This window comes from Eptesicus fuscus, chromosome 10, assembly GCF_027574615.1.
Source record: "Eptesicus fuscus isolate TK198812 chromosome 10, DD_ASM_mEF_20220401, whole genome shotgun sequence".
Lineage (NCBI taxonomy): Eukaryota > Metazoa > Chordata > Mammalia > Chiroptera > Vespertilionidae > Eptesicus > Eptesicus fuscus.
The window spans coordinates 66836256-66863056 of NC_072482.1; the positions used below are offsets into that span (position 1 = coordinate 66836256).

Below are 26801 nucleotides of genomic sequence, written 5' to 3' on the forward strand. Positions count from 1 at the left end.
TAGTGCAAATTCTTTGAAAATAAGGCGCGCACACACACACACACACACACACACACACACACACGTCACAGTTGCTAAAATTATTTACCATCTCAAAGTTGGGCAGCACCACATCCTCATCCCCGATGACAAAATTCACCATGCTGCAGACGTGTAAGGAGTGCCCGATGGGCGAGTACGCCGTGAGGAGCAGCAAATGCCTCCTAGAGAGAATGGAGAATGCTGAGGACCAAGGGCTTCCTTTGTTGGAATTCTTGCCTCTGTGTGTTTCTTGATGACAGTTTGCGCTTAACGTTAAACATTAGTAAGGAATGAATTCTTTAACACAAATGGAATAAAGCCCTTTGAATTTTCACTGCAAAGAGCCATCAGATATCATAGAATCTACATTTCACTGTCAGACGAAAATAGTTACACTGAGTGACAGATGTACACACTGTGGCGACACCTGTCACACACAGCGGTCATATTGTGAAAGACTCTCCATGTTGTTTCCTGAACAACAATCATTCATGGTGAATGTAGATTTCATAGTCACTTTTTTTACAAATACATACTTTCATGAATGCGGTTTATGTCTCTCCTACCAGGATGCAGTGTCACCGAGAGCAGGTGGTTCATTTCTCTCAGTTATTGAGCAATTAGAGCATGTTCAAAACACACATGCTGATAGCCCAGTGGAGGAAAACATGAATATAAGGAGATTCTTTATTAGGTCCCTGACCTTAGTTATCTCAATGAATGAGCACTCAGAAAGAATAAGATTTCTAAGAGAATCTCTCCATGCCAGAGTTTTTAACGCAGGTGTAAGAATTATTGAAGTTCTAAAATTCATTATTTTTTAAGAAATATTGTATGCTTGCCATAGATTACTTTAGCAGTTGATTTTGTTGCTTCTGCTTTTTTTCTTTTATTATTATTTTTTTGTACCAGAGCCATAGCTTGTCATTGATCACATGGAATTAGCATGATTGATCTCGGGAAATCCAGGAAAAATATTTAATTCATCTAAAATATAAGGTAATATTTTGAATTTTATTTACCAAAATAAAAAATAAAACCTCTTTGATTATACCTGTTTTCTTTAAAATGGAAAATGTGATGAGATTAGCCAACTTTATCTTAATGAAAAATAAAACTACAAGCAAAATGAAAAACAAACTGCAGATAAAACTATGGTTTGGCAGGGGAAATGCTCTCTTTCTCTATCTTTTTAATAAAATCATGGTTCTTGCTAAGAAATATAATGAGATTTACAAGAAAACTAAAAGGATTTTTCAATAAATGAATTTTAGGAAATGCTTGATAAAATAAATTTAAACCATATATTTTACTAAAGAAATTACTAGTCTGACAATTATGAATCTTCTAGAAGAGGTTTTGTATACAGCATTTTTTCAATTTATTTGTTCTCAATAACCATAATAATAGACTTGTTCTTATCAAATCACATTAGGGAACAATATCTGAGGTTCTTTATTGTTTAATTACTTAATAATTAACAGCTTACAAGACTTTAAAAATTCTTACTCTGGGAAAAATAAAGTCAGTCCATACCCAATAGGCAGGCGAACCATAGATGCCTTGGTATTATAAGTATGAATCTTCAGAATGATGTCACGTGGCTTCACAGATTTCCAAAAAAATGTTTCAACTATAAGTAGTCCAGGCTCTATCTGGGGGCTGTCTTTAGTAAGAGCTAGAAAAAGTGAAAAATATTAAAATTTTATTGATAGAGTGTAGCTGGCTTTCACTTCACAACATTAATCATAATAACATCAGGAAATAGAGATGTTCTAATATTTTCATAAACATTAGAAATTACTCTGGGTAAATATTTATTGGAAATAATATCAAAGTGGAATCCAGATCTTCCTTCCTGTTCCATTTTCTTCCTCACAAGCATCCCCTCAGGTGAAGAAACCTTGGATGGGAACGTGAAGAACAGAACAGGCAAGGACATTTATTGGAGTAAACCATCACTTTTATTATCTGTGGCAGAAATTAGAATATACCTCTAGATATACTTTAAAAAAAAAGACACCAAGATTTTCCTAGGAGAGTGGCAAAGCAAGGTCAAAATAGTCCATTATTTATCAAAGGTTTTACTTTTGATTCTTAGCATTGACTGGGTGTAGAAATAGCAAATAATTAACATATACTTAATGTTAATGTTACGTGTTTTCTCTTAAAAATAAATAAAGAATATTGACTATTCATCTGTAGCTGAGGGCAAAATACATTTTAAATTTTTAAAAAACAATTGAGGTAAAATTGATATATAACATTGCACTATTTTAAGGTGAACAACATAATGATTTGATATATGCTACATCATGAAATGATTATCACAGTAAGTTCAGTTACCATCCATCACCACACATCATTTTTTTTTCTTGTGATGGGGACTTTTAAGATTTACTGTCTTAGTAACTTTAAAATATACCACACACTATTGTTAACTATAGTCACCTCTGGGATTTATATGTTTACCTTATTTCCAGATAATACTCAAGCTGAGTATATAAGGGTCCCAACATGACCCAAAGCTCCTCTATACACATAGAATTTAAATGTTTGAGGACATGGTATGGCTTAGGAGCTCTTGTTTAGGTAGAAATATTAAGCCTAAACCACTAAAGTTTGAAAAGTTTATTAAACAAGTATTTATTGCCCACCTGCTACATTCTCAATTCCATTGAAAACATTGGCTATATCTCGGTACAAAGGCATAGTCTCTGCTCTCAATGTTGGTAGGACTTTCAATATAAAGCACTCAAAAATATGTATTGAACCTCTACAGTTCTAGGTACTATTAATTTGAGTTAGAGATAAATGTTTTAAGAAAACAAGCCAAATAATTAAGAATATTTTGTGCAAATGTGCGTGCGTGTGCAAAGGGCTTGTCTTAGAAGCAGGAACAGTCCATCCATTAGAAGAGGAGGGGAGGCTGACTAAAGCTGGGAGAGTCCATTATGGGAGGATGAGGCAGGTCATTTATGAATTTTTTCTATCTCTTCAGTGAAAACATCATCAGTTGAAAATGAGTAAGAATGAGAGTCGGTAGTGAACATCTGAAGGGAGAGATTTGAAGGTCTAAGATAGACATCCAGAAAAAATGCGAGTGGGAGAATAAAACTTGAGAAATGTCGTCAGTGCCCCAAGGCCTTTTTGAAATCTGTGGCCCTCAGTTTAAAGTGGAGCTAGCTGATATGGTTTTTGTTTTGCTTTTTCTTCAGTCACATTCAGCTGCTCTGATGTAACCACAGGATTGGTGCAGAGTTCCATTGTTGAGTTCACCCAATATTGTGATTTCTCCAGGAACGTCAGATGAGAGGGTTGAGGTACATGTGAGAATACAATTATAATGGTGGAGCACGGAAAATATACTGGTAATGAGAGAAATAAAGACATGAGGAGAGTAATGGAAAGATAAAAAGTGGTAGGGTCAATGGATGGTAGTCCCAGTGAAGTCAAACAATTGTAGGAGTGAGAGTTCCCAAGAGAGTGAACTGGAGAATCGGGGGTGGGGGTGGGGAGAAAGGGGGTTGTAAGAGAGCTTGAAATTGAAACATTGGATATGATGCAGTTATTGGTACAATGAGTTCTAAAGTATAATCATGAAAGTAGGTGAATGAGAAAAAAGATCTTTAGAATTGTCAAATTAAAGAAGAAAGGGTTCGTGTTCTTCAATATAGATTTTGAAAGAATTGAAGAATAGGGTTACTAGGTGTGCCAAGGAGGTGAACAGATGACTGCAGGAAGAGGTGTGGGTGATAAAAGTGAACACAACCCCTTGATGTCTGGGGAGCAAGACAATTACAAAAGATATACACACCATCTCCTATAATCATCTGAAGAGGGTCTGAAGAGGAAATAAGTTCCTTCATACAGAGCCTTAAAATCTTATTATTGTATTTCCACTGGACTGAGTGAAAGTGAGCTGGGATTTAAGTCTATAATTTCCTCAGAGCTCTTACCTCCAGATTCTCCCCAGCGTACCAACGCAGAAAAGCAAATGAGTAGTTCAATAGGTTTTAGACTATCCACAAAGAGATAGTAGGATACACGCTCATCTGAGAACTGCAAGAAATCATACCAAACATTAAACTTAATATTCGCCTATAAGTGCTGTATCCCCACTTCTCATAATAATACAACATCTAATATTTACAGAGAACTTACTGTGTTCCAGACACCACAATAAGTCCTTTACAGGTTTCATGAGATGAAGAAAATCAAACGGAGTGAATGTTTAGGATTCTATAGGAACTGTGTCGGATTGGTCCCATATCAGAGTCAAAGTTCATCTCCATGAGGAATGAAAGGGGTGTGCTTGTCCCAGAAACAGAGAGGAGACTTGCAATGCTCAGAGAATGGGTCCCTGATAGGCAGAGAGGCCACAGGGTAACTTTGGCAGAGAATGGAAGTGTGTAATGAGGACGCATTAAGGTATTTTACAGAGTGTAATGCCATATAAACCCTCTCTTCCTTCTTTCTACAAGATCTTCAGAAATACACTGAGTGACCAAATTATTATGATCTCTGAACGCATAATAATCTGGCCATTCAGTGTATATCCTATGTAATAAACGGCTAATATGCAAATTGTCCCCTCAACCAGGAGTTCGACCAGCAGGCAGGCCAGACAACTGCCCATGTCTCCTCCCCCTGGCCAGGCTGGCCGGACCCCATCCATGCATGAATTCATGCACTGGGACTCTAATATATATATATATATACTGAGTGGCCAGATTATTATGCATTCAGAGATCATAATAATCTGGCCACTCAGTGTATATCCATTGCACACTAAGGCACCAGCCTGGATTTTTGTTTTGGAAATGGAAGAAAGTACTGAGCAAAACTGAAAATTCCCTTAATGGACAGCCACATAAGAGTTACATATATGTGATCTCAATCCATCCTATATGGCACTACTAATAGCCATAACTATGGATGAAAAAACCGAAACACAGAAAGGGTAAGTAATTTTCCAAAGGTCACAGAGCTTGCAAGTAGCAAAACTGAGATTCAAAAGTCGGTCTTTCTGTCTATCTGACCCCAAGACTAGTAATCTTGACTATTGTTGCATCTCAGAATCTCGGTGCTTCAACATAATTTTGACTTATGGTACATGGTAAATGTGTTAAATTAATTTAACTGTCACTATATTTTAAACACTTTTCATGTTATTTTACCACAATATTTAAATAACCAGTTAAAATATGAAAGAAAAATCTCTAGTATTACTGCGAAAAATGAAACTTTGCTATTTAATCAAAAATGACAAGATTGCTAGAAATGCTTCATAGAATGTAACAAGGGTTCAATGATCACTTCCCCAGTATTTTGCAATACTTAGCATTTGACACTTTATTTTCCTTGTTTCTGTATAGCTATAGCATGTTGGGATAGAGACAGTTGTTTCAAATATTCACTATCTAAACCTATGAAGGACCCTGGGTTGGCCAACCCTGTGTGCATGCCTGAGGGAATTTTCTAAGCAGAGTTCATTTGCTGTCATTTTTAAGGGCCTGAGAATTTTGGGGTGGGGTGGCACTGGAGACTATGTGAAAAGACTTCCCTGGTGACACACAAGGCACCATTGAGAGCCCTTGCCTCACCCCAACACTGAGCACCAAGGGAACATCTAAGGAAGGTGCCCAGGAGAGGCCTCAGGCTCCACGCCCCCAGCTCACCTTGTGGTGCTGTGGCCACTAGAATCAGGAATCATGGCCTCAGGCCACAACCTGTCCTACCTTAAAGGCCATACTAAATGTCTTTAAGTTTGCGTTCCAAAAATCCTAAGAAAAAGTTATCATTTTCTCATATCATTGATATTAAAAAAAAAAAAATCAGGGTAATGAAGAGACACATATAGAGATGTCATCATTTTATTTTACTAAGCTGGGACTTTAAAATTAAAAAAAAACACATATTTACCAACACTTCTTAAAAATAGGATCAGCATAAAGAACAGTTGGCCATTTTTCAAACACATCTATGTCATAAAAGGTCTGTGGTTGTGACGCTGTAATGGGGAACAACCAAACAACCAGTCACCAGGAGGTGCATGGAGCACCTCTCGCAGGCTGGGGCTCATGCAGGGCTGGCGGGGCTGGTGGGGCTGGTGGCGCTGGCAGGGCCAGCGGCTCGCACAGCAGAGGCGGGGCCCGTGGCTTGTGCAGGGTGGGTCTGGGGTCCCACGGCTGGCACAGGGCTGGTCTAGGGTCCCGCAGGTGCAGCGGGTCTGGGTCTTGCACGATTTTGCATGCTGGGCCTCTAGTATACATCTCTATATATAAAGGCTAAGCGACCATTGCATCCGAAACAACCGAATGGATGACAGAACAGGCTGTTTGAGGGACGACCAAACGACTGAGCAGCAAGCTGCATGGGGCAACCAGGCTGGCAGGGGGATTAGTGAGGGGCGACCAGGCAGCAAAGGGGGCAGTGAGGGGCGACAAGGCCGATGGGGAGGGGGGACAGTTGGGGGTGACCAGACCAGCAGGGGAGGCAGTTGGGGGTGACTACACCTGCAGAGGGGGCAGGTGGGGGTGACCAGGCCATCAGGGGGGCAGTTAGGTGCAATCAGGCAGGCAGGCAGGTGAGCAGTTAGGAGCCAGTGGTCCTGGAATGTGAGAGGGATGTCCCACTGCTGATTTAGGCCCAATCCTGCATGGCAGTGGGACATCCCCCAAGGGTTCCCAGATTGGAAAGGGTGCAGGCTGGGCTGAGGGCCTCCCCTTCCCCCTGTGCACGAATTTTGAGCACTGGGCCTCTAGTATAAATATGTTAGAATGGTGATGTATATAACAAACACTGATATGCAAACTGCCCTTAGTAATTAATAATAGCAATCAACATTTATTTTCATTTACTCCAGGCATTCTTCTAAGTATTTTATATACATCATCTCATTTACCCTCCAACTTTATGATGCAGGTCTGTTATTACTGCCATTTTACAGAGAAAAAAACTAAGGCAAAGAGAAGTTAAGCAACTTGCTCAAAGTCCCTCCCCAAATGGGACACAGATTCAAAACCAGACAATGACACTCCAGAGCCACTAATTTGCTTCTCCTAAAGGCCAACCTGTGAGAACTGCACAGGCTCCACGCCAGACAACCCAGTTCTCAGGATGCTTGTGCCACTTACTAGTTTGGTGATCTTGGGCAATTTACTCAACCTTGATCTGCCTTAGTTTCCCTACCTGAAAAACTATAACGATAGTCCTTTCACAGGCTTTGCTATAGGAGCTAATGCAATGAAGAGCCCAGTTCAGGGCTGACAACAGAGTAAGCGTCTATAAATGACTATCATTCTATTTTCACCAATAGTTTGAACATGGGTATACTGCTAAGTTAACTGTAAACTGTATAGTAGTCTCATGGTATACTCTGGGTTCAGTCATTTGCAATTAAAAGTTCCATTGTTTTCATAAAGCCAAAGCATTCCTCTGTGTGTTCTTATAGATACACTGAAGACTAGGTTGAACATTGTTTTGCCTACCCCATCCCCGGTCACTACTACAGATTTGACTCTTACTTTCAGAGCAGGCAGCTGGCTACAGAGTCCCTCTTGAGGAATGCTCGAAAGCTTTTCTCTGCCTGTGTTGTCATCCAGTCCAAGTGCAATAGGAAAAGTAATTGCCAAGACTCCTAACTTCCCCCAATGCTGTCTACTGTTCCTGGAGGTGTGGGGCAAGCAACATGCCAATTTCAGAACAATTTAGTTCCCAAGAACGTGTTTCAGAGTTTTCCAAAAAAGTCCCCTCAAGGTGAGATTCGTTCATGCATTCACTCAACAATGTTTTATGCCAGGATGGGTATTGCAATAGCGAACCAAGGGGCAGAGCTCTTCTCCTAAAGATGCTGATATCAGTTGGGTGAGAAGGTGGAGGGACACGGAGAAGTAGTCAGGCAGTTAGAATGGAGAGAGGTCTGTGTCTGGGTGAGAATAGGTTCTACAGAGTCTGTGGAGTCAGGGAACTTAATCCAGATTTTATGGCCAGGGAAGGAGGTCAGACAGGGTCAAGGACATCCATGCTGTTCTAAAGGATTTATAGGCATTAGTTAGATGAAAGCAATATGAATGAAGGGGAATGAACTCCCAGCAGAGGGAAGAACATGGGTAAAAATAACATAAATGTTAGTGAAAAGTGTGCTATGTTTTAGGAACTGCAAGTGTTTCAGTAAACAATTAATTGAAATCATATATAGTGAATTTATTTGTGCTTCTCTTTCATTTACTCAAAGATCAAAATTTTCTTCTTGTGAATTGATATAATAATGAACCACTACAACATAATTATACTTGGGGATAAGAAGTAGCAGAATTTTTCTTGTTATCTAGATAAGAAATTAGCAGAAAATGCTAAGAATTGATTTTAAAATATACTTATATCACCAATTTAGAAATGCTTGCTAAATTTGAAGGTATTTTTTACCAGCATGATTCTATCAAAGATCTATACTAATAAAAGGGTAATATGCTAATTACACCAGATAGACCAGACATCTTCTGGATATTCTTCTGGACAAAGCCACAGTGGTGGGGCCCAGGCAGAGGTGGTTAGGGGCGATCAGGCAGGCAGCAAGAGCAGTTAGGGGTGATCAGGCCAGCAGGGGAGAGTGGTTAGGGGCATCAGTCAGGCAGGGAGAGGCAGTTATGGGTGTTCAGGCAGGCAGGGAGAGGCAGTTAGGGGTGATCAGGCAGGCATGCAGAGGGGTTAGGGGTGATCAGGCAGGCAGGCAGGTGAGTGGTTAGGAACCAGCAGTCTCAGATTGTGACAGGGATGTCTGACTGCTGGTTTAGGCCCAATCCCACATTGGAGAAGGCGCAGGCCAGGCTGAGGAATGCCTCTCCCCACACGAATTTCATGCACCAGGCCTCTAGTTTAAGTATAAGAAGGGAAAGAGAATAAGAGATCATACTATTTACCTTGAATTCTGACTTTTGAAAGTTAAAGCAATATGAACTTGGCCTGTGGAAAATATATAGATTTCTGAAAAACATTATTTATAATAGGTTATTGTCATTATATTCAACAAATTACTATTACATGTTAAATTTCTTAGATTTAATTATAGGCAGAACAAAGTAAAGACAGATGAAAGTTAAAAAAATAATGACTACAGAGACAAGAAAAGTGGTTGTCAGGGATAGAGGGGTAGGGGAAATAGGGAGAGGTTGAGAAAATGGTACAAACTTTCAGTTCTCAGATAAATAAGGTTTGAAGATCTAATATATAACATGGCGACTATAGTGGATAACACTGGCTTATATAATTGAAATTTATTAAGAGAGTAGAATTTAAGTGTTCTCATTTTTAAAAGGTAAATATGTGAGGTGATGAATATATTAATTAACTCAATGGGGGGAATTTTTCATGATGTATTTGTATATCAATTCAAAACCATGTATACTTTAAATACCTTAAAACTTTATTTGTCAATTATACCTTAATAAATCTAAGAAAAAATAACAACTGTATTAAATTGCCTGAAAGAGACAAAAATGACCTCAGTGAATAAACTGTTTTTATTTTAATTAAACAAGTCTTTGAGGATAAGCTAAAACTGGCCTAAAAATTGGCTTACCTCTTACTGTTCTATGTGGACAATCAGCTCAGCCATTTTTTCTCCTAACATTTTTTTTTAACATTATACCAACACCAGACTAATATTGACTTAACTCTTTTAAGTAATAGCTAAAAATGAATACCTTACATATCCACTATGTTTAAATGCACATGAAAAACATACTTACTGAAAGCATGCATAGAAGTCTTCAAAATCTAACCATATTTCTTTAGTAACACTAGTATTCATATCTGTAACTTCCTCCTGTGATTTATCCAGTGTTGTTGTCAGGCTGACCAGATCTCTTTCCAAACTCAATCCATCAACTGGATGGGATGAGTCATTCAATGTAAGGTCTATCATTTCATCTGTGCATGGCAGAAGACAACCACAGGTCAAACCCACCTATGTTGTTAAGTATTAAGTTATCAAGACATGGAAAATCATAGAGGGCAGTTCAAAGTCTACTTTTGAGAAAAAATTTACTGAGATAATCATTTACATGCAGGCCTCAAATTTGTAGAGGTCCATACAGATAAATATTTTCACAACTCAACATAATTTATTCATAACATATGCATAGTAGAGTCTTTAGCAATTTCTAATTTACTTTGTAAATTTGTGTACACATTCTTTAGAGATTATAAAGTTGCTAGAGGCCCAGTGCATGAAAATTCATGCACTGGAGGGGGGCGTCCCTCAGCCTGGTCTGCTTCCTCTTACAGTCTGGGAGCCCTCAGGGGCAGGAGGCGACCTGGCGATCAGGGGAAGGCAATGCCCCATCACACCTCTGCTGTTGCCAATGCCAGAAGCACAAGCCTCGGCTGGCCCTGGTTACCTGAGCCTCGGGTGGCCCTTGGCAGCTGGGCAGCCACCATCTAAGGCTTGCCTGTGCCTCAGGCCAGCCCTGGGCTTCTCGGGGGCTGAGGGGACTGGGGGACTCTGGAAGCAGGTGCGTGGAGCAGCCGGGCCCGCCTGGGGGCAGGCTCGGCCTTGCCGCACCTGCCACCCTGGCAGGGTTGAGGGGACTGGATGCCACCATCTTGTAGCTGTGGGCATTGCCATCTTTGAGGGCGGGGCAGTCAGTTAGCATATTCCCTCCTTATTGGCTGTGGCACTTCCATCTTTGTGACAGCATGAGGGTCAATTAGCATATTCCCTCTTTATTAGATAGGATAACAGAAATTAGCTAGCTTATGTACTTAAATTCTGCAATAGACAGACATATTTATATAAGAGGGGATAACTTGGATAACAGAAGGAGAAATGAAAATTTGAAAGATTTATTAGAATCAATGCATTTCAGTAAGTGACTTAATTGCTCCTACAGTCAGTAATCTCATGATCTTATTTCATGCTCATTTGATAAATCCACAAAATTCCTATAGACTTCTTGAACCTAAATTTGCTATCAACACTTTTGGGGATTTGGGGTTTGGCCAAGTCTTCTTTGTTCAAGAACTAATATGTTTTAGTGCTTTGATCAAAACATGCATGCATTAAAACACATGATCTTTACTCATGGGGCTAATCAGATTGCCTTTTATTTTGACGTTAAGCTTGAATTAAACAAGTGAGATTATCTGATTTTTCTAGCCCAGAGCAGATTAGCCTCATTACATAAGAAGAGACCCTGGAGAGAGGCTTCTGGGAGTCAGGAGGCGAGCTCAAAACTGTCAAGAGGCAAAGTCATGAGAAGATTCACTTACCTTTTCCATGTATAACTTGGGAGTAAACATTGCCCTATGAATTGAAAAAAAGCACATTAAGAAACCATTTATAAATTGAACAAAACATTATAGTTCTAAAGCATCACAGTTTTTAAAAGTTAATACAGTCTTTTAAACATTAGAAATTGATTTCTGAAAATACTAAAGCATACAGTAAAACAGAGAATTTTTTAATCTTAAAATTCAAGAGGTGAATTTATTTAAATAATTTCTTGAGGATTTAAATTTGACATTAAAATACAGACTATCTGAGGGCATTCCATGATTTAATTTTATAATAAAAGTTAAATTAAAACAATAATATCCCTAAGTAGATATATAACTTAGTATGGGGTACCTGTTATTAACAAAGATTGAATATAATGAAGTTATGATAGGCAATTAGTGGACAGATCATAAAAAGACTGGTTTTAAATTATAAAAATGAATTCTCAAAATTTTAATAGGGAAATTAAGTTGAATTCACATTTACAACCTGTTCACTCTAACACAATTAAAATAAGTATAGAAGTTAAAATGGTTTAAATTTGTACATGCTGATGATGGGTAATGTCAACAATATTTTGGATAATGTAAAGTGAATGGAGGTGATACTATAATAAAGATAACTGAATAGCTAAGTGCTAGTGAGAAAGAAGCCCAGCCAAGCCAAGCCTCAGGACCCCAGACACAATTAGCAGGTATCTGAGAAATAGAGAAAAGAGATATGGGCTGAACACTCAGAAAGGGGTTGACAATCTATATAAAGAACAGATAAGTCTCCAGTTCTCTCTAATCCATTTAACATCTATCCTGCTTCTGCCTGAACAGGGCCCTGGAAATTGCTACACGTGAAGAAATTACTTGGAAAACCTTCAGATCTGGGTTCACAGATGCCATGGGAAGCAGGAGAGTCTACAATGTAGAGAGGAAGTCCACGTTCTGAACCTTGATAGTAATTCTGTACTGCTTGGCTTCAATAACATTAATGGGTAGTGCATGCCAATCCCTGTGACCCCCTTCCTCCCCAGGAGGGAGATTAGAGGACCCTCAACTGAATAAATTGACCAGAGTCCAGGGAAAGCCTCAGGGAATCTGACATTTGGAACTAATCCCACCTTCAAATGAAGCTCATTCATCCCCAATTATCCTACATTAAAGCTACCAGTTGACAAGGTCTATCAGTGTCATAAAGTTGCTTCCAATGGGTAGCTCTTTAATGTCATAAATTCCTTAAATGCATATGTACAATAAATTGTGTCACAAGACAATTGAGGAAAGATTCATATATATATATGAATATATATATATATATATATATTCATATATATATATGAATATATATAATTCATATATATATATATAATTCATTATATATATATATACACACACACACACACACACACACACACACACACATATCCTATCTAATAAAAGAATAATATGCAACCTATCTAATAAAAGAGTAATATGCAAATTGACCATCACTCCAACACAAGATGGCTGCCTCCATGTGGTCAAAGATGGCTGCCCCCATGTGGACACAAGATGGTCACCACAAGATGGCCAGCAGGGAAGGGCAGTTGGGAGGGACCATGCCTGTAAGGGAGGGCAGTTGGGGACGATCAAGCCTGCAGGGGAGGGCAGTTAGGGGTGACCAGGCCGGTAGAGGAGGGAAGTTGGGGGCAACCAGGCCTGCAGGGAAGGGCAGTTGGGGGAAACCCAGGCCTGCAGGGAGAGCAGTTGAGGGGGACCAGGCCTGCAGGGAAGGGCAGTTAGGGGTGACCAGGCTGGAAGGGGAGGGCAGTTAGAGGCAAACAGGCTGGCAGAGGAGCAGTTAGGCATCAATCAGGCTGGCAGGGGAGTGGTTAGGGGGTGATCAGGCTGGCAGGCCAAAGTGGTTAGGGGCAATCAGGCAGACAGGCAGGTGAGCAGTTGGGAGCCAACAGTCCTGGATTTTTCCTACTGGGATTGGGCCTAAATGGGCCGTCGGACATCTCTCGAGAGGTCCCAGATTGGAGAAGGTGCCGGCTGGGCTGAGGGACACTGCCTCCCCCCCCATGCACAAATTTCATGCACCGGGCCTCTAGTGTGTGTGTGTGTATATATATATATATATATATACACATACACATACATATACACACACACACACACACACACACACACACACACACTAATGTGTGTGGGTGGGGAGATTCATAGAAAACAGAAACAAAGGGGAAATTTTTTAATTAGTTTAAAAATTACCATCTTACCATCAGAAAGATAAGAGGATATTCATTTATCAAATAATAAACTTCTACAAAAATATAATCAAGAACAAGAGAGAGCTCTTAGGAACTAAAAATAGGAAAGTTAAATATATTCAATAGAATGTTTAAATGATAGAGTCAATACAATAGATAAAGAGATTAAGACTCTAACACTTTGAGAAGAGAATATAAGGGGAAAGCTGCAAGACTTCTAAGACTTTGTAATGCATGCCTTATATTTCTGTTTTTGAACATGTGGATATATTCCCTATTAAAAACAAATACCTTTTCACACCCACCACACTGGCAAAAGTTGAACTGGCAGACAACCTAAGTCTTGGCCAGGATATGGAGCAAAGACAGTTCTCATCTAGGGCTGACAGGAGTGGCTAAGCATACACCAATATTGAAAATTGCTTGGTATTTTATTTTAACACTAGAGGCCCGGTGCACAAAATTTGTGCATGAGGAGAGCGGGGGTCCCTCAGCCCGGCCTGCACCCTTTCCAATCTGGGACCCCTCAGAGGTTATCTGACTGCCGGTTTAGGCCCCATCCCACACAGGCCTAAACCAGCAATCAGACATCCCTCTCGCAATCCAGGACTGCTGGCTCCTAACTGCTTGCCTGCCTGATCACCCCTAACCCCTCTGCCTGCCCGCCTGATCGCCCTTACCTTGCCCCCTGCTGGCCTGATCACTCCTACCTTGTCCCCCTGCCAGCCTGATCGCCCCTACCTTGCCCCCTGCTGGCTTGATCACTCCTACCTTGTCCCCCTGCCAGCCTGATCGCCCCTACCTTGCCCCCTGCTGGCCTGATCACCCCTTTCTTGCCCCCTTGCCGGCCTGATTGACCCTAACTTGCTCCCCTGCTGGACTGATCGCCCCTAACCACCTCTGCCTCGGCCCCCGGTCTAAACTACAGTCTGGCCTCCCTCTGCGGAGGCGACCTGGCAGATCAGGGGAAGGCACTGCCCCCATTACCCAATGCTGCTGCCCCTGTGGGCCTGAGCCTGGGCCCTTCGCAGCCATGCCTTGGCCTTCGCAGCCACTGCTGCTTTGTCCGGAAGGATGTCTGGAAGGTGTCCGTCTTAATTAGCATATTACCCTTTTATTAATATAGATTAAACAGATACATGCCTTATGACCAGATTCTTATCCTAGCAGGTTTTCCTAGTCTAGTGTGCACAGGGCCAGTGCTTAGATTTCAGGAGTTCATGAACATAGATATGTTTTAAAAAATACATCTTTAGCTGAAACTCAACATTTCTTCAATTTTCAATAATTGTGACTTTACCCAGAAAATAAATCACATTATTTTACATTATATTCCAATTGTTGCAAATATCTTAAAATATCACTCATCACTACTTTGCAATTAAAGCAGTAATTAGGCCCATTGTTAGATTTCAAGTGGTGACATCTTTCTGTCTACAGAAAGTCCTGTGACCTGCAGCTGGCCAACTATCTAGCAACTGTGTTTAGCAGTCATTCAGCCACCCAATGGTGAACTTGTGTGTCCTCCCAGTGCTAACCCAGACAGCTATATTGCCTTCCCCTGTTCCCTATCAAAAATACTCAACTAATACACAGAAAGAGATGATTTGCTTTCATTGTGTATTAAAGTTTTAGAAAATTGACAAAGGGAGCCATGACATATAAAAGTTTACCAACTCTGGAACTAAAAAAAACTCTTGCGCATGTGTTCAGGGACATTCAAGAATAGCCCTGGTACCGCTGAACAGCAAGCAATGGATATGGTCGGTACCACTGTGAAAGTTATACATTAAATGTCTTTGACCAGTGAAATGAGTGAATGGTGATCATGTGGCAAAATAAATGCATCTCATTAACAAGGTTCAGTGAATGAAGGCCCAGGAGAATTAATACAAGAGTCCATTTAAGCACAATTATGTAACAATTAAAATAAGTTACATGTGGTTTATAAATGATCAGATAATTGGAAAATTGGAAGTGTATGGAGTTAATTAATGCCAAACTCTGAATGGCAAATACAACTCAGAAGGGAGACACAGAGGAGACTTTTTGTAAGCGATGAATATTCATTTTGCTAATACAGGTGATGGATACCTAAGAAGCTTCTTGTAACAGTACTCTTTATTCTGTTCAGATGCATGTTACACATCTTTTTTATGTAGAATATATTTTACTGCCGGAAACCGAACATTGAGACATTGGAAGTTAAATGTGAAAAGGGAATCCGGAATGTTGGTCAACCTTAATCGCTCTGAATGGTCAGAGCTAGTCACTCATTGTTTAGTTGAGACATTGGTAGTTCAAGCAACTCTCACCTGTTAATCGTATGTAAATTTTTGCTGATTGTCTATTATTGGAATTTCCTGCCTAAAGGATATGGATGTATCTCAGAACCCCAATAAAAGGGATGGCAAAGGCCAGAGCAGGGAGTAGTCCTCCCACTAGAGGTGGGCTCCCGCCTGGCCCCCCATCTACCCAAATGAACTCTTTTCCAGTCTCTTCATTTTGATTGCCGCCTTCTCCAGAAACCGGACCTGAACAGGAACCCTGAAACACGCAGGAAGTGACAAGGGATTCCACATTTTACAATGGAAGAAACATCAATTGTAATTAAGAACTGGGTCAAGAGTAAGAGTAACGTAGTTACCGGAGATGTAGTTCCTGTCACTTGACTTACATCTGACTGGGTACAGGTCTCATCATTTTCCGGAACGGAAGATAAACCAGATCCTGGAGGCATCCCTTTCTTAATAACAGATTGTACTAAATGACTAATGGAAAGCAAAAACAAACTTGTTATCTTATCTCTTCTTTAAAGTTACTGATCAACAACTGCAGTTTTTATTGCGATATAATTGGCATATAACATAATATTAGTTTCAGTTATAATTTGAAATTTGTATATATTGTAAAATGATCGCCACAAGTCTAGTTAACTTCCATAGCCACACAAACTTACTTTTTTTTTTCTTGTGATCTACTCTCTTAGTAACTTTCAAATATACACACAGTGTTATTTACTACATTTTGCCTCCAGGACATCTAGTTTATAACTGCAATTTATGACCCCCTCACCCATTTTTCTCACCCACCAATCTAACCAACCACTGCACTAAGTTCTTTGTACTTATGAATTAGTGTTTTCTTTTCTTTTTTGTTTGTTTGTTTCTTTGTTTTAAGACTTCATATATAAGTGAGATCATACGGTATTTGTCTTTCTCTGACTTATTTCACTCAGCACAATACCCTCAAGGTCCACCCATGTTGTTGCAAATGGCAAGATTTCCTTATTTATGATTGTTGAATAATGTTTCATTATATATTAACTAGCTGAAGTTGTCAACAACAGAATGTTATGATTTTGTTCATTTCATCATTGTCATTCTTTTACAACCAATCGTATTTCTTTCCTGTCAACAACATTAAACTTCTTTCTATAAGACCAAAGAAGTATCCTCTATCAGTTAATGCACTTGTGCAAAAATTTTCTGAAGCACTATTTATTTTAAAACAACGGCTATCAATTTTGAATGTCGATGAACAGAACATAGGAATTTGACCACAGTTAGAATTGATTTACCTAAGCATCATAGTTATGTATGAGGGAAATAGAGCTCAGAGTCAAATTTAATTATGAGTGATGAGCACTCAAGTTAATAACTGAAACTTTCATAGTAACTACCCAAGTTTACAGTATTTCCTTTCAAATAATTGCAAATATGACTCCAAGTCATCATTGCATAGTGAAAAATTTATAAGCTCAACAAAAAGACATTTGTTTTAGTATATATGTATACATATATGTTTTTAGATAAGTGTGTTCAAAGATAAAATTAAATTCATGTACACAGACTTCCTAAACGTTTTGATTTTTTCCCCTTGCCAGTGAGTGTTCAATAAAACTTCTTAATCCCCCTGAAGCCACAAGTCTCCGATTTCCTTGAAGCTGCCACTAGAGGGCAGCACAAGCATATTTATGAGGCTTCCATTCTGACAAACAAGGCCAGGAGCCAAGAGGGGGTGAGTCTGGCTTGTTGCTACACAGGGACTGTTCCAATGAATGGCAATAGTGGTAGCAGTCACTTTCAAGGGCTTGGGGGGGGGGGGGGGAATTGCTTTTATGTTGATCTGAGAACTGAGATTCTATAGCAAAGCGGGAGAAGGGATATTACTTTCCCACATGGGATAAAATGCCATTCACGTATCTTCGTGTTTGCGTCTGACAGATAAAGCAAATACGCTAGCAAATTCGTAACAGTTTTAAGTGGTAAGCAGGTTAGTTGAATTAAATCAAGTGTTAGTCACCTGGACTTGGGTGATAGAAGTCAATATACCTTAATCAGGTAATAAAGCTGAAAGGAGGCCTAGGAAAATCAAGTAAGAAAGTAGATTGAGGAGTTCTGGTTATAAAACAAACCTGCTTGTGATCCCTGTTGACATAGAGATTTTAGAAGTCTGGGTGGCATTCTGCACTGTGAGAAAATTTGTCCCATTGGCTTTCAGCCTCCGTTCTTATAATCCACAAAATATCTGACCAATATGCATCCTTAAGGTCCCCATTCTAATTATATTTAAGCCATAAAATTTGGTGATGTTTCTCATTGCACCCAAAAATTTAGGGCCAAATTTGGAGGAAGCAAAGTTACTAGAAGCAGACAATATTGAGCACTGATAAAACAATAATCGGAACTGTGAAAGAAAAACTGAAACTACAACTAAACCAACCAAACAAACACATTCCAGAAAAGGCCGGTCATCGGGGGTCATTGAGTGTTGGTTAAGTATGGTTTCTTGAAGTCCCTCTGGCATAAGAAAAACAGCAGAGCAACAATGCTCAGTATGATTCATTTAGGTAAGGAAACCTTAGAGTATGCTCTACTTAGGAAGAAAAGACATTGTATAATACACTGAGTGGCCAGATTATTCTGATCTCTGAATGCATAATAATCTGGCCATCTCTGAACGCATTATATATATATATATATAGGCCTGGTGCGTGAATTTGTGCATGGGTGGGGTCCGGCCACAGCCTGGCCAGGGGAGGGGACATGGGTGGTTGGCTGGCCTGCCTGCTGTTTGAACTCCTGGTCAAGGGGACAATTTACATATTAGCCTTTTATTATATAGTATATACACTCAGTGGCCAGATTATTATGCGTTCAGAGATCAGAATAATCTGGCCACTCAGTGTATATTTATAACATAAACAAGTAGTTGACATAACATGACTTTTTTTTAAATCAAATTAATGACAACAATGATGATAGCTTTTGTGTCATTTATATTATACTAATAGTTAGGACTATTTCTGTCCCAAAATGGCAGGAAGTCTAATTCATTGGTAGAATTAGTAGAAAAAGAAGCCACATTGGCTTTTGTAACTGAAAAGTCTAACAGGAATGGAAAATAACCTATACAATATTCTCTTTACCTGTCCAGAAACCTACTAGGTATATAATTGTTGTTAAATATATAAAGATCTGCTACGTAGAAAGACAATGAAAAACTGAGGCATATTACTTTAATAGTTTCACAGGTTAATCCTTTTGGGGGAAGAACGGTATTCATTTAGGAAACATCTTGGCAGAACACATTACTTGCTAGATCAAGGGGTAAGGGAAAGGTGACGTAAGAAGTGCTTTGAGAACACCGTCTGTGAGGAGGCAGCACAAAACCAAAATGGAGGTCTGGCCTGCTCTCTGAATGAGAACTGAAGAGATGGAGAGAACCAGCCTGAGGAGAAGATGGACAAGACTATGCAACATGGCGAGAAGCTTGGAGACTAGGGAGAATGGTGGCCAATGGGATTTCCCAGTAGTAGAGTGGCTGAATGATTTAAAAGCTGGAGTACCTAATCCTCTCTTTTAATTAACTGGGTTACTCAAATAGGACCAAAATATAATACCTCCCTCAAACTACCCTAACTTTCCATGTGCCATTAAAAAAAGTCTGCTGTATGCACAAATTTTGGGGTATTTTTCTTGTTTGTTTTGCTTTTGTTTGGTTGATTCTAGAGAATAGGAACTAGAGAATAATTAAGGTAAAGTGAATTCTGGACCTGATGGGTAAGGAGCAGAGAGGAGAGAACAGCCATGCCAGGTGAAATGCAAATGAGGGGGCAAGAGAAGCAGGGAATCACCACCAGAGTTACACATTCAGTTCAAGACACCAAACTGAACACAGATGTATTGTACTGTAGGCACTCCTCCCACCTACAACCCCACTGGGGTCTCAGAAGAAATAAAAGCAAAATCATACAGAACTGGCAAAATAGAGGTGCCATGATTAGAACAGTAACACATCCCTTAGAGACAGATAAGAACAGGTTGATGGCAAAACCCAGCAAAGCAGAGAACCCCAAACCCCATTAGGACAAAAAGGAGGGCATCCAAAGCCTGTGAGGTTACCCTGGAGCCTCTCTGGAGAATTTTAAATTGGAGGCAGCAGAGGCCAGGGAAAGACATGGGCAACGCAACAGCAAATGATGGAGAGGGCAGGTGGGCTAACTCTCCAATCACCTCCCTAGCAATTGACTGGAACTTTTGGCCTCAGGAAAAGCCTCCATTACGGCTTGGAAGTGTGGCTCTGAATTAGGTTATCTGGGTGATGGAGGGAGAGAAGCCGGGCTGGCCCTCACATACTACCAACTGGGAGATGAGGAGCCATGACATTTACAAAGAGAGCCACCTGTATCACAGGCCGGTGGCAAGGTCTCCCACCGCCTGCACAGTCACTGACATCAGGGCTCCTTCCCTCGGGGTTCTAATTCTTTCTGCAAAATAGGTTCGTGGAGGGGCAACCATAGCATTTGGGACATACCTTTGTTATGACAATTATACTTTATTACAGTTATTTCCTTATACATACAGCTTCGCCAGGAGCTGACATCTCTGTGGGGCAAGACAAGTGTGCTAGCTTCTGTTTTCAAGTGGAATATAGTGCCCTGTTGTCGTTTTCTAGGTTTGCTGGGTTGCTTAGACAATAACTTATTTTCTCACAGTTCTGGAGGTTGTCAGTCTGAGGTCAGAGTGATGGCATGGCCAGTTTCTAGTGAGGACACTCTTCCTGGATGGCAGAGAGCTACCTTCTAGCTGTGTCCTCTCATAACCTTTCCTCAGTGGATGGAGAGAGAGAGAGAGAGAGAGAGAGGAGAGAGAGAGAGAGAGAGAGAGAGAGGACTCTGTCTCCTTATGAGGACACTAATCTTATGATCTCATTTAACCACACTTACTTCCGTAGAGGCCCTATCTCCAAAAACAGCCACACTGGGGTTAGTGCTTCAGCATCTGAATTTTAGCAGGGCTTAAACATTCAGCCCATAACACGCACACATAAAAAGTGAAAAAGACATGTTTGTTAATTAAGTAGATTAGTGAAATCACAAGCTGTACAAGATCCAAGAACTATCGTCTACTATATTTTATATATATATTTCACCTTTTCATTAAATTAATATTTTTCAAAACGCTCCCATTTGGTATTATTTTTATCCACACAAACCACAAAATACTTTTTGGAGAGCAAGATGCATTTGTGGGAAAGAATGTAACATATTTCACTTCTCCCAACAAAACATACAAACAGCCAATAGGTATATGAAAAGATGTTCAACCTCACTGGCAATCAGGGAAATGCAAATTAAAAATACAATTAGATACCACCTTACACCAGTTAGAGTGGCCATTATCAGCTAGACAAACAACAATAGGTGTTGGAGAGGTTGTGGAAAAAGGGAACCCTCATTCACTGCTGGTGGGAATGTAGACTGGTACAACCACTATGGAAAGCAGTCTGGCGATTCCTCAAAAAATTAAAAAATAGAGCTACCATACGACCCAACAATCCCACTTCTGGGTATATACCCAAAAAACTCTAAATCGTTTATACGCAAAGATATATGCACCCCTATGTTCTTTGCAGCATTATTCACGGTGGCCAAGAGTTGGAAACAGCCAAAGTGCCCTACGATAGAGGACTGGATAAAGAGGATGTGGTATATTTACACAATGGAGTACTACACGGCCATAAGAAAGGATGGAATGGCGTCATTTACACCAACATGGATGGACCTTGAGAACTTAGTGAAGTGAAATAAGTCAAACAGAAAAAGCTAAGAACTATATGATTCCATTCATATGTGGAATATAAAAATGAAACTTATGTACACAAACAGCAGTGTGGTGGTTGCCAGAGGGAGGGGGTGGGGGAAGAAAGGGGTCCTAATATGAGGTGACTGGAGATTTGACTTTGGGTGGTGGGCACATGGCCATATATGCAGATTTTGTAAGTTAGCAATCCACACATGAAACCTATATGTTCATGTTGAGTAATGTCACCCCAATAAAATTAAAAAATAAAATGTAAAATAAATAAGAAATAAACTGCTTTGAAAAAATAAATAAAATCCATTATTAAATTTAAAAAACAAAAAGGAAGAATGTAACATACTTACGTTTCTGTTGGAATTGTAAATGGAGTCATTCTAAAATTCAAGAATGGACTTGATATTTCAAGAAACTGTTCAGGCTTCTTTTGTATTATTTCTGAAGAGAAAAAGGCAGTATGATGTTCTTTTTCTCCATCTTCTAAGATTACATGTAATACTAATTACATTGCTATTTACCCATCAAATTTCAATAGAGTTAAATAGGAATGTCCTAGAATACATAAGGTTGTTTTTCTAAAAAAAAAAAAAAAAAATGTAAAAAGCTTATCAGTCATGCCAATATGAGATTTCTTTAGCTTACTCCTCAGTTGCTTTTCAGATTTACAGCATGAAACAATGGAGTCTCAATGGAGAGCATTAGCAATGTCTTTTGGAGTTATTACTTGGCATTTGCTATTTCAAGTACAGGAGTGGCTTTCTATAAAAGTCTTTTACTAAAAAAAAAAAAAAAAAAAGTATTCTTTTAGTTAACCCCTGTGCAATAGCTTAGGACATGAAAAAGAAACATGGACTAACTCATGGAAGTAGTAGTGGAAGAACAGAAATGTAACAAAGTAAAGGTCATGAGCAGCAAAGAAAGCAGCAGGCCGAGAAAGGACATGTGGATGTTCCTAGGAATGTGAAGCTAACCTAGAAAGGATTCTCAGTGGATACGGGACACAGACTATGCACTGGCCTGGTGAACACTGAAATTAAACATTAAGGAAGGATATTTTAACAGAAGCTCCTGGAATGGCGAAGGGATGCCCACTGGAGAGAAACTGAAGCTTTGACACATGCACATGACTTTTCTGTGCTTGCTCTGGGGTAGTCTCTGAAATGTTCTCTCTCTATTTCCTGTTAGTTTTCACCCTAAACATTAAACCCAATTGAGAGGAGAAAGACAATTATGTGTAAGCCTCGAGTTGGGACACTGTGACTATGGAATTCCTCAATTCCTTAATTTTTCTTGACCAGCTTGCAAAAGCAGCCACTCACATAATTATACAACAATCAGTAGTGAAATAGAAAATATCTATATGTTTAATACTTTTCCTTTCATTTAGCAATTCCTTGATGATCTGGATGAACAATGATTTTAAATGTTCCTCTGTGCATTTAACTAAAATGTTGTGTTTAAAGATAAGAGTTTCTTTCCTTTTCAGTGTCTGATGGCATTTTTTGGGGGGGCACCAATAGCCCGTTGCAGAAATACAAGAAATGTAAAGAGATGACTAACATAATCAAGCAGGAGGAAGAGAGACAGATAGGCCTAAAGAAAGAACAAATTGACCATTTCTCCTCTCCACCCAAACTAGACATTTCTTTATTCTTTGTTCCTTCTTAGCAAAAATAAAACATTTGTGCTAGAGAAGTCTTTGCTACAGCTGTACTGGCTGTATGAATGTAGGCAGAAAGCAAATGTGAAGAAAATGACATGGCTAACAGTTGTTATTTATATTTTTAAAATGGGGAAACTATGGTTGGAAGTAGGAGGTGAGGAATAGGTCTATATTCCAATACACGTGGCTATTGCAGCTCTAGGACCCTGAGTACCATTGAGATGTATGAATTACACTGTGACCGAGGTGTGGTTCTCCTGTGACCTGCAATGAAGGATCAGTGATACTTGCATTGGCACTGGGAGCGACACCAAGCATCACCACCAGTGGAGGTACAAACCATGGTTCATGGGATCAGAAGCTTGAAGCACACTGACATGCGTCACAGGGATGCCTGCTGTAAACTGGCACTTGGCATGTTCATTGTGGCTTTGGCTTTCTTGTTCCTTCAGTGACAGGCCTGTGAACACAGCCCCTGATGTACTAACCTCGGGGATGTGAAGTACTGTGGAGGGGTGAATGCACTGAGATAATAATGAGGTCTTAGAAACGACAAAGGGAGAGAGCGCAAAAGCAAGAAAATGACACCAAAAAATGACAAAAGCGGTTGTTCTTATTAAACACAATTTAAATTTGTTTAATAACAACATCTAACATACACTGAGTGGCCAGATTATTATGATCACTGAACGCATAATAATCTAGCCTCTTAATATATATATATATATTAGAGGCCCGGTGCATGAATTCTTGCATGGGTGGGGTTCGGCCAGCCTGGCAGGAAGAGGGGACATGGGTGGTTGGCCGGCCTGCCTGCTGGTCGAACTCCTGGTTGAGGGGACAATTTGCATATTAGCCTTTTATTATATAGGATATACACTGAGTGGCCAGATTATTATGCATTCAGAGATCATAATATTCTGGCCACTCAGTGTATATAACATAGCACTCCAGTTTTTTATCATCCTTCATAAAAAGCTACAATTGCTAAAGTTGCTGTGGAAAGGCTGTGTTCATTGAAACATTAATTATGAGTTATTCTGCTAGGTCATAACTTTTAAATTATTAGTGCTTTTTTTGTTTTAATTCCATCTCCTTATGTTTGTGGTTCTACTTTAAAATTGATTTTTCAATTACTATCTAATTTCTTCTCTTGCCATCTTCATCTCTCTTTCATTCAGTTAATGCCCATGGAAAAAGACTTGTAAAGAAAAATATTGAAGAAGTGAAGAATTTGGCAGGGGTTGTGAGGAATTTAGTAATGAGCTGAGAGAATAACAGCAGGGTGGGAATGGTTCCCCTGCCCCACTCTCAGTCAGTGTGACTCTATTTCTGAGGACAAATGCCACTCCTTAAGTGGCTATATGATAAAGTTAACACAGGAGGCGATCCAGGACAAAAGCGATTCCTATAGAAGTTCTAAATAGAAACCAGTTATTTCAAAGGTTATATCCTAAGGGTAACCTAGAGTGATTTCCATATTAGAAATTCACTGCAGTCTTTTAACCTATGCTACCCAAGTTTCTGTATTATTTACTACAAACCACTTTTCTACCACTATTATAATCATAATGGCCTTGATATAGCTGGTCAGTTTACACATAAACCAAACTGCCCCATCTTTTATGGAGAATTAATCCTTTAAAGATATAAAAGTTAATTAAAAAATTAATATTTCATTCAATATTATTTTGTATGTTTCAGGTATACCACATAGTGGTTAGACAATCATATACTTTACAAAGGAGACATAAAATTCAATGAAGGATTTAGGCATAATGTTGGGTGGTTTGCCTTAATACACATCTTTTATTTTTTTTATTTTATTGATTTTAGAGAGGGTGGGAGAGGGAGGGAGAGATAGAAACATCATTGATGAGAGAAGATTATTGATCGCTGCCTTCTGCATGTGCCCTTGACTGGAATCAAACCTGGGACCCTTCAGTCCACAGGCCAATGCTCTATCCATTGAGCCAAACCAGCTAGGGCAACACATCTTTCATTACGAATGAAACTATGAGACCTGCATCCGGAGTGATGTTGACTAGAAAGACTTTCAAATAATGTGCACCATACCTTGAGGTTCAGCTGTTATCACAGTTTCCCTTTTTAGACGAATGAGTTTCCAGGCAGGCACTGGTGGTGGTTTTGGTGGTGCTATGAGTGGGCAGGACCTGGTCCTGGTGACCAGCACGGGATGGCTGCAGATGTGGGACAGGCCATATTCTCTGAGTTTCTCAGCAGAAGTGGTCTAACAGGTAAAAGGCAGATTTAAAAAGATGCTTGCCATTGTCTCATGCATTTAAAACAATACTTTTGTCATTATAGAAATACTGCCACCACTATAGAGATGTAGTGATAATAATGGGAAAAGAAATAAGCACCCATATTACTACATTTCTTAACATAAGCACTATTACCTTTTGTGTTTTTAACATCTTTTCTTTTTTCTGTGACCCCATTTCCTTATTTATAAAATGAGACTCTAGAACTACTGGTATAAGCTACTTTTGAGTTCTAAAAGTTTGATCTATGAGATTGTGAAAATCTTAGTACATTGGTTTTGGTCCAAAGTAATTAATTGTGGCATTTATAGGTTAAAACTTTGATACAGGTACTTAATATGTAGTGTGTGTGTGTGTGTGTGTGTGTGTCCAGCAATCGCTACACAATGTTCATAAAATCTACTGCACTGAGTGTCTGGGGATAATCAGTTGCCTTGTCCATAGTTTATGCCCTCGCCTGCAAACAGCAGTTCCCCACAGGAAATCCCCGTGGTCCCTCTGACAATGGAGCCATTCACAGGACAGAGAATAGGGTCTGCCCTGTATCCTGCCAAAGCAAGTAGATTCCCACGCAGATGCTTCCCATATTCCACCATTCAGATCTGAAGCCACTTGGCTTTGGAGCAATTCAGTTAGTGACTGATGGCTGAGATATGCCATAAGAAATCAAGAAGAATGTGAAGATTAAAGGAATTTACACTGTAGTCAAATTCTGATGCTCACAGTCTAAATGTTGAAACTGTTAAAGTAAAATAAAATATTAACTACATTAAAGTCAGTTTTACCAGTAACTATTATTCTCCTAATAATAATTATTTTATTGCATCATTGATCTCTATGTGAATGGAAATGCTTGAAAATGTAAATTTATAAAGCTGTCATTAGAACCAGAAACCCACCTTTCAGGCTACTCCAAATGATTGCCTCTGCTAGAACACGCCTTGCTCTTGTGACTTTCTCTATGGCTCAATCTAAACTTCAGGGAGACACCAAATAGGGAGGGTGTGGGGCATCTGTAACATTGGACAGTTCCTTCTGAATCCAGGGATTAGTTCATCTTTGTAACAAGAATTGTAAGGAGTTCATCAGGGTGCTATTGAGCCCAGATGAGCCATTAAAAGTGTTATAAATATTCAAAATAAAGAGAACAGTGATTTTTTTTAAAAAGGACTAATTTAAAAATAAATTTTTCATATTCACTTAA

General features: G+C 39.5%; 1 protein-coding gene across 4 annotated transcripts in view; it reads right to left on the bottom strand.

The window, feature by feature from the left end:
- ADGB (androglobin) overlaps nucleotides 1–26801 on the bottom strand; it is a 133595-nt gene that overhangs the window by 62400 nt on the left and 44394 nt on the right. For all 4 annotated transcript variants that reach the window (XM_054722541.1, XM_054722540.1, XM_054722542.1 and 1 more), the window contains 9 exons: nucleotides 25389–25563; nucleotides 21997–22087; nucleotides 16192–16315; nucleotides 11296–11329; nucleotides 9774–9954; nucleotides 8946–9009; nucleotides 3981–4083; nucleotides 1558–1699; nucleotides 89–203 (listed from right to left, as the gene is read on the bottom strand). In XM_054722541.1, the coding sequence (XP_054578516.1) occupies nucleotides 89–203; nucleotides 1558–1699; nucleotides 3981–4083; nucleotides 8946–9009; nucleotides 9774–9954; nucleotides 11296–11329; nucleotides 16192–16315; nucleotides 21997–22087; nucleotides 25389–25563 (1029 nt within the window). The remainder of the gene's footprint in view (nucleotides 1–88; nucleotides 204–1557; nucleotides 1700–3980; nucleotides 4084–8945; nucleotides 9010–9773; nucleotides 9955–11295; nucleotides 11330–16191; nucleotides 16316–21996; nucleotides 22088–25388; nucleotides 25564–26801) is intronic.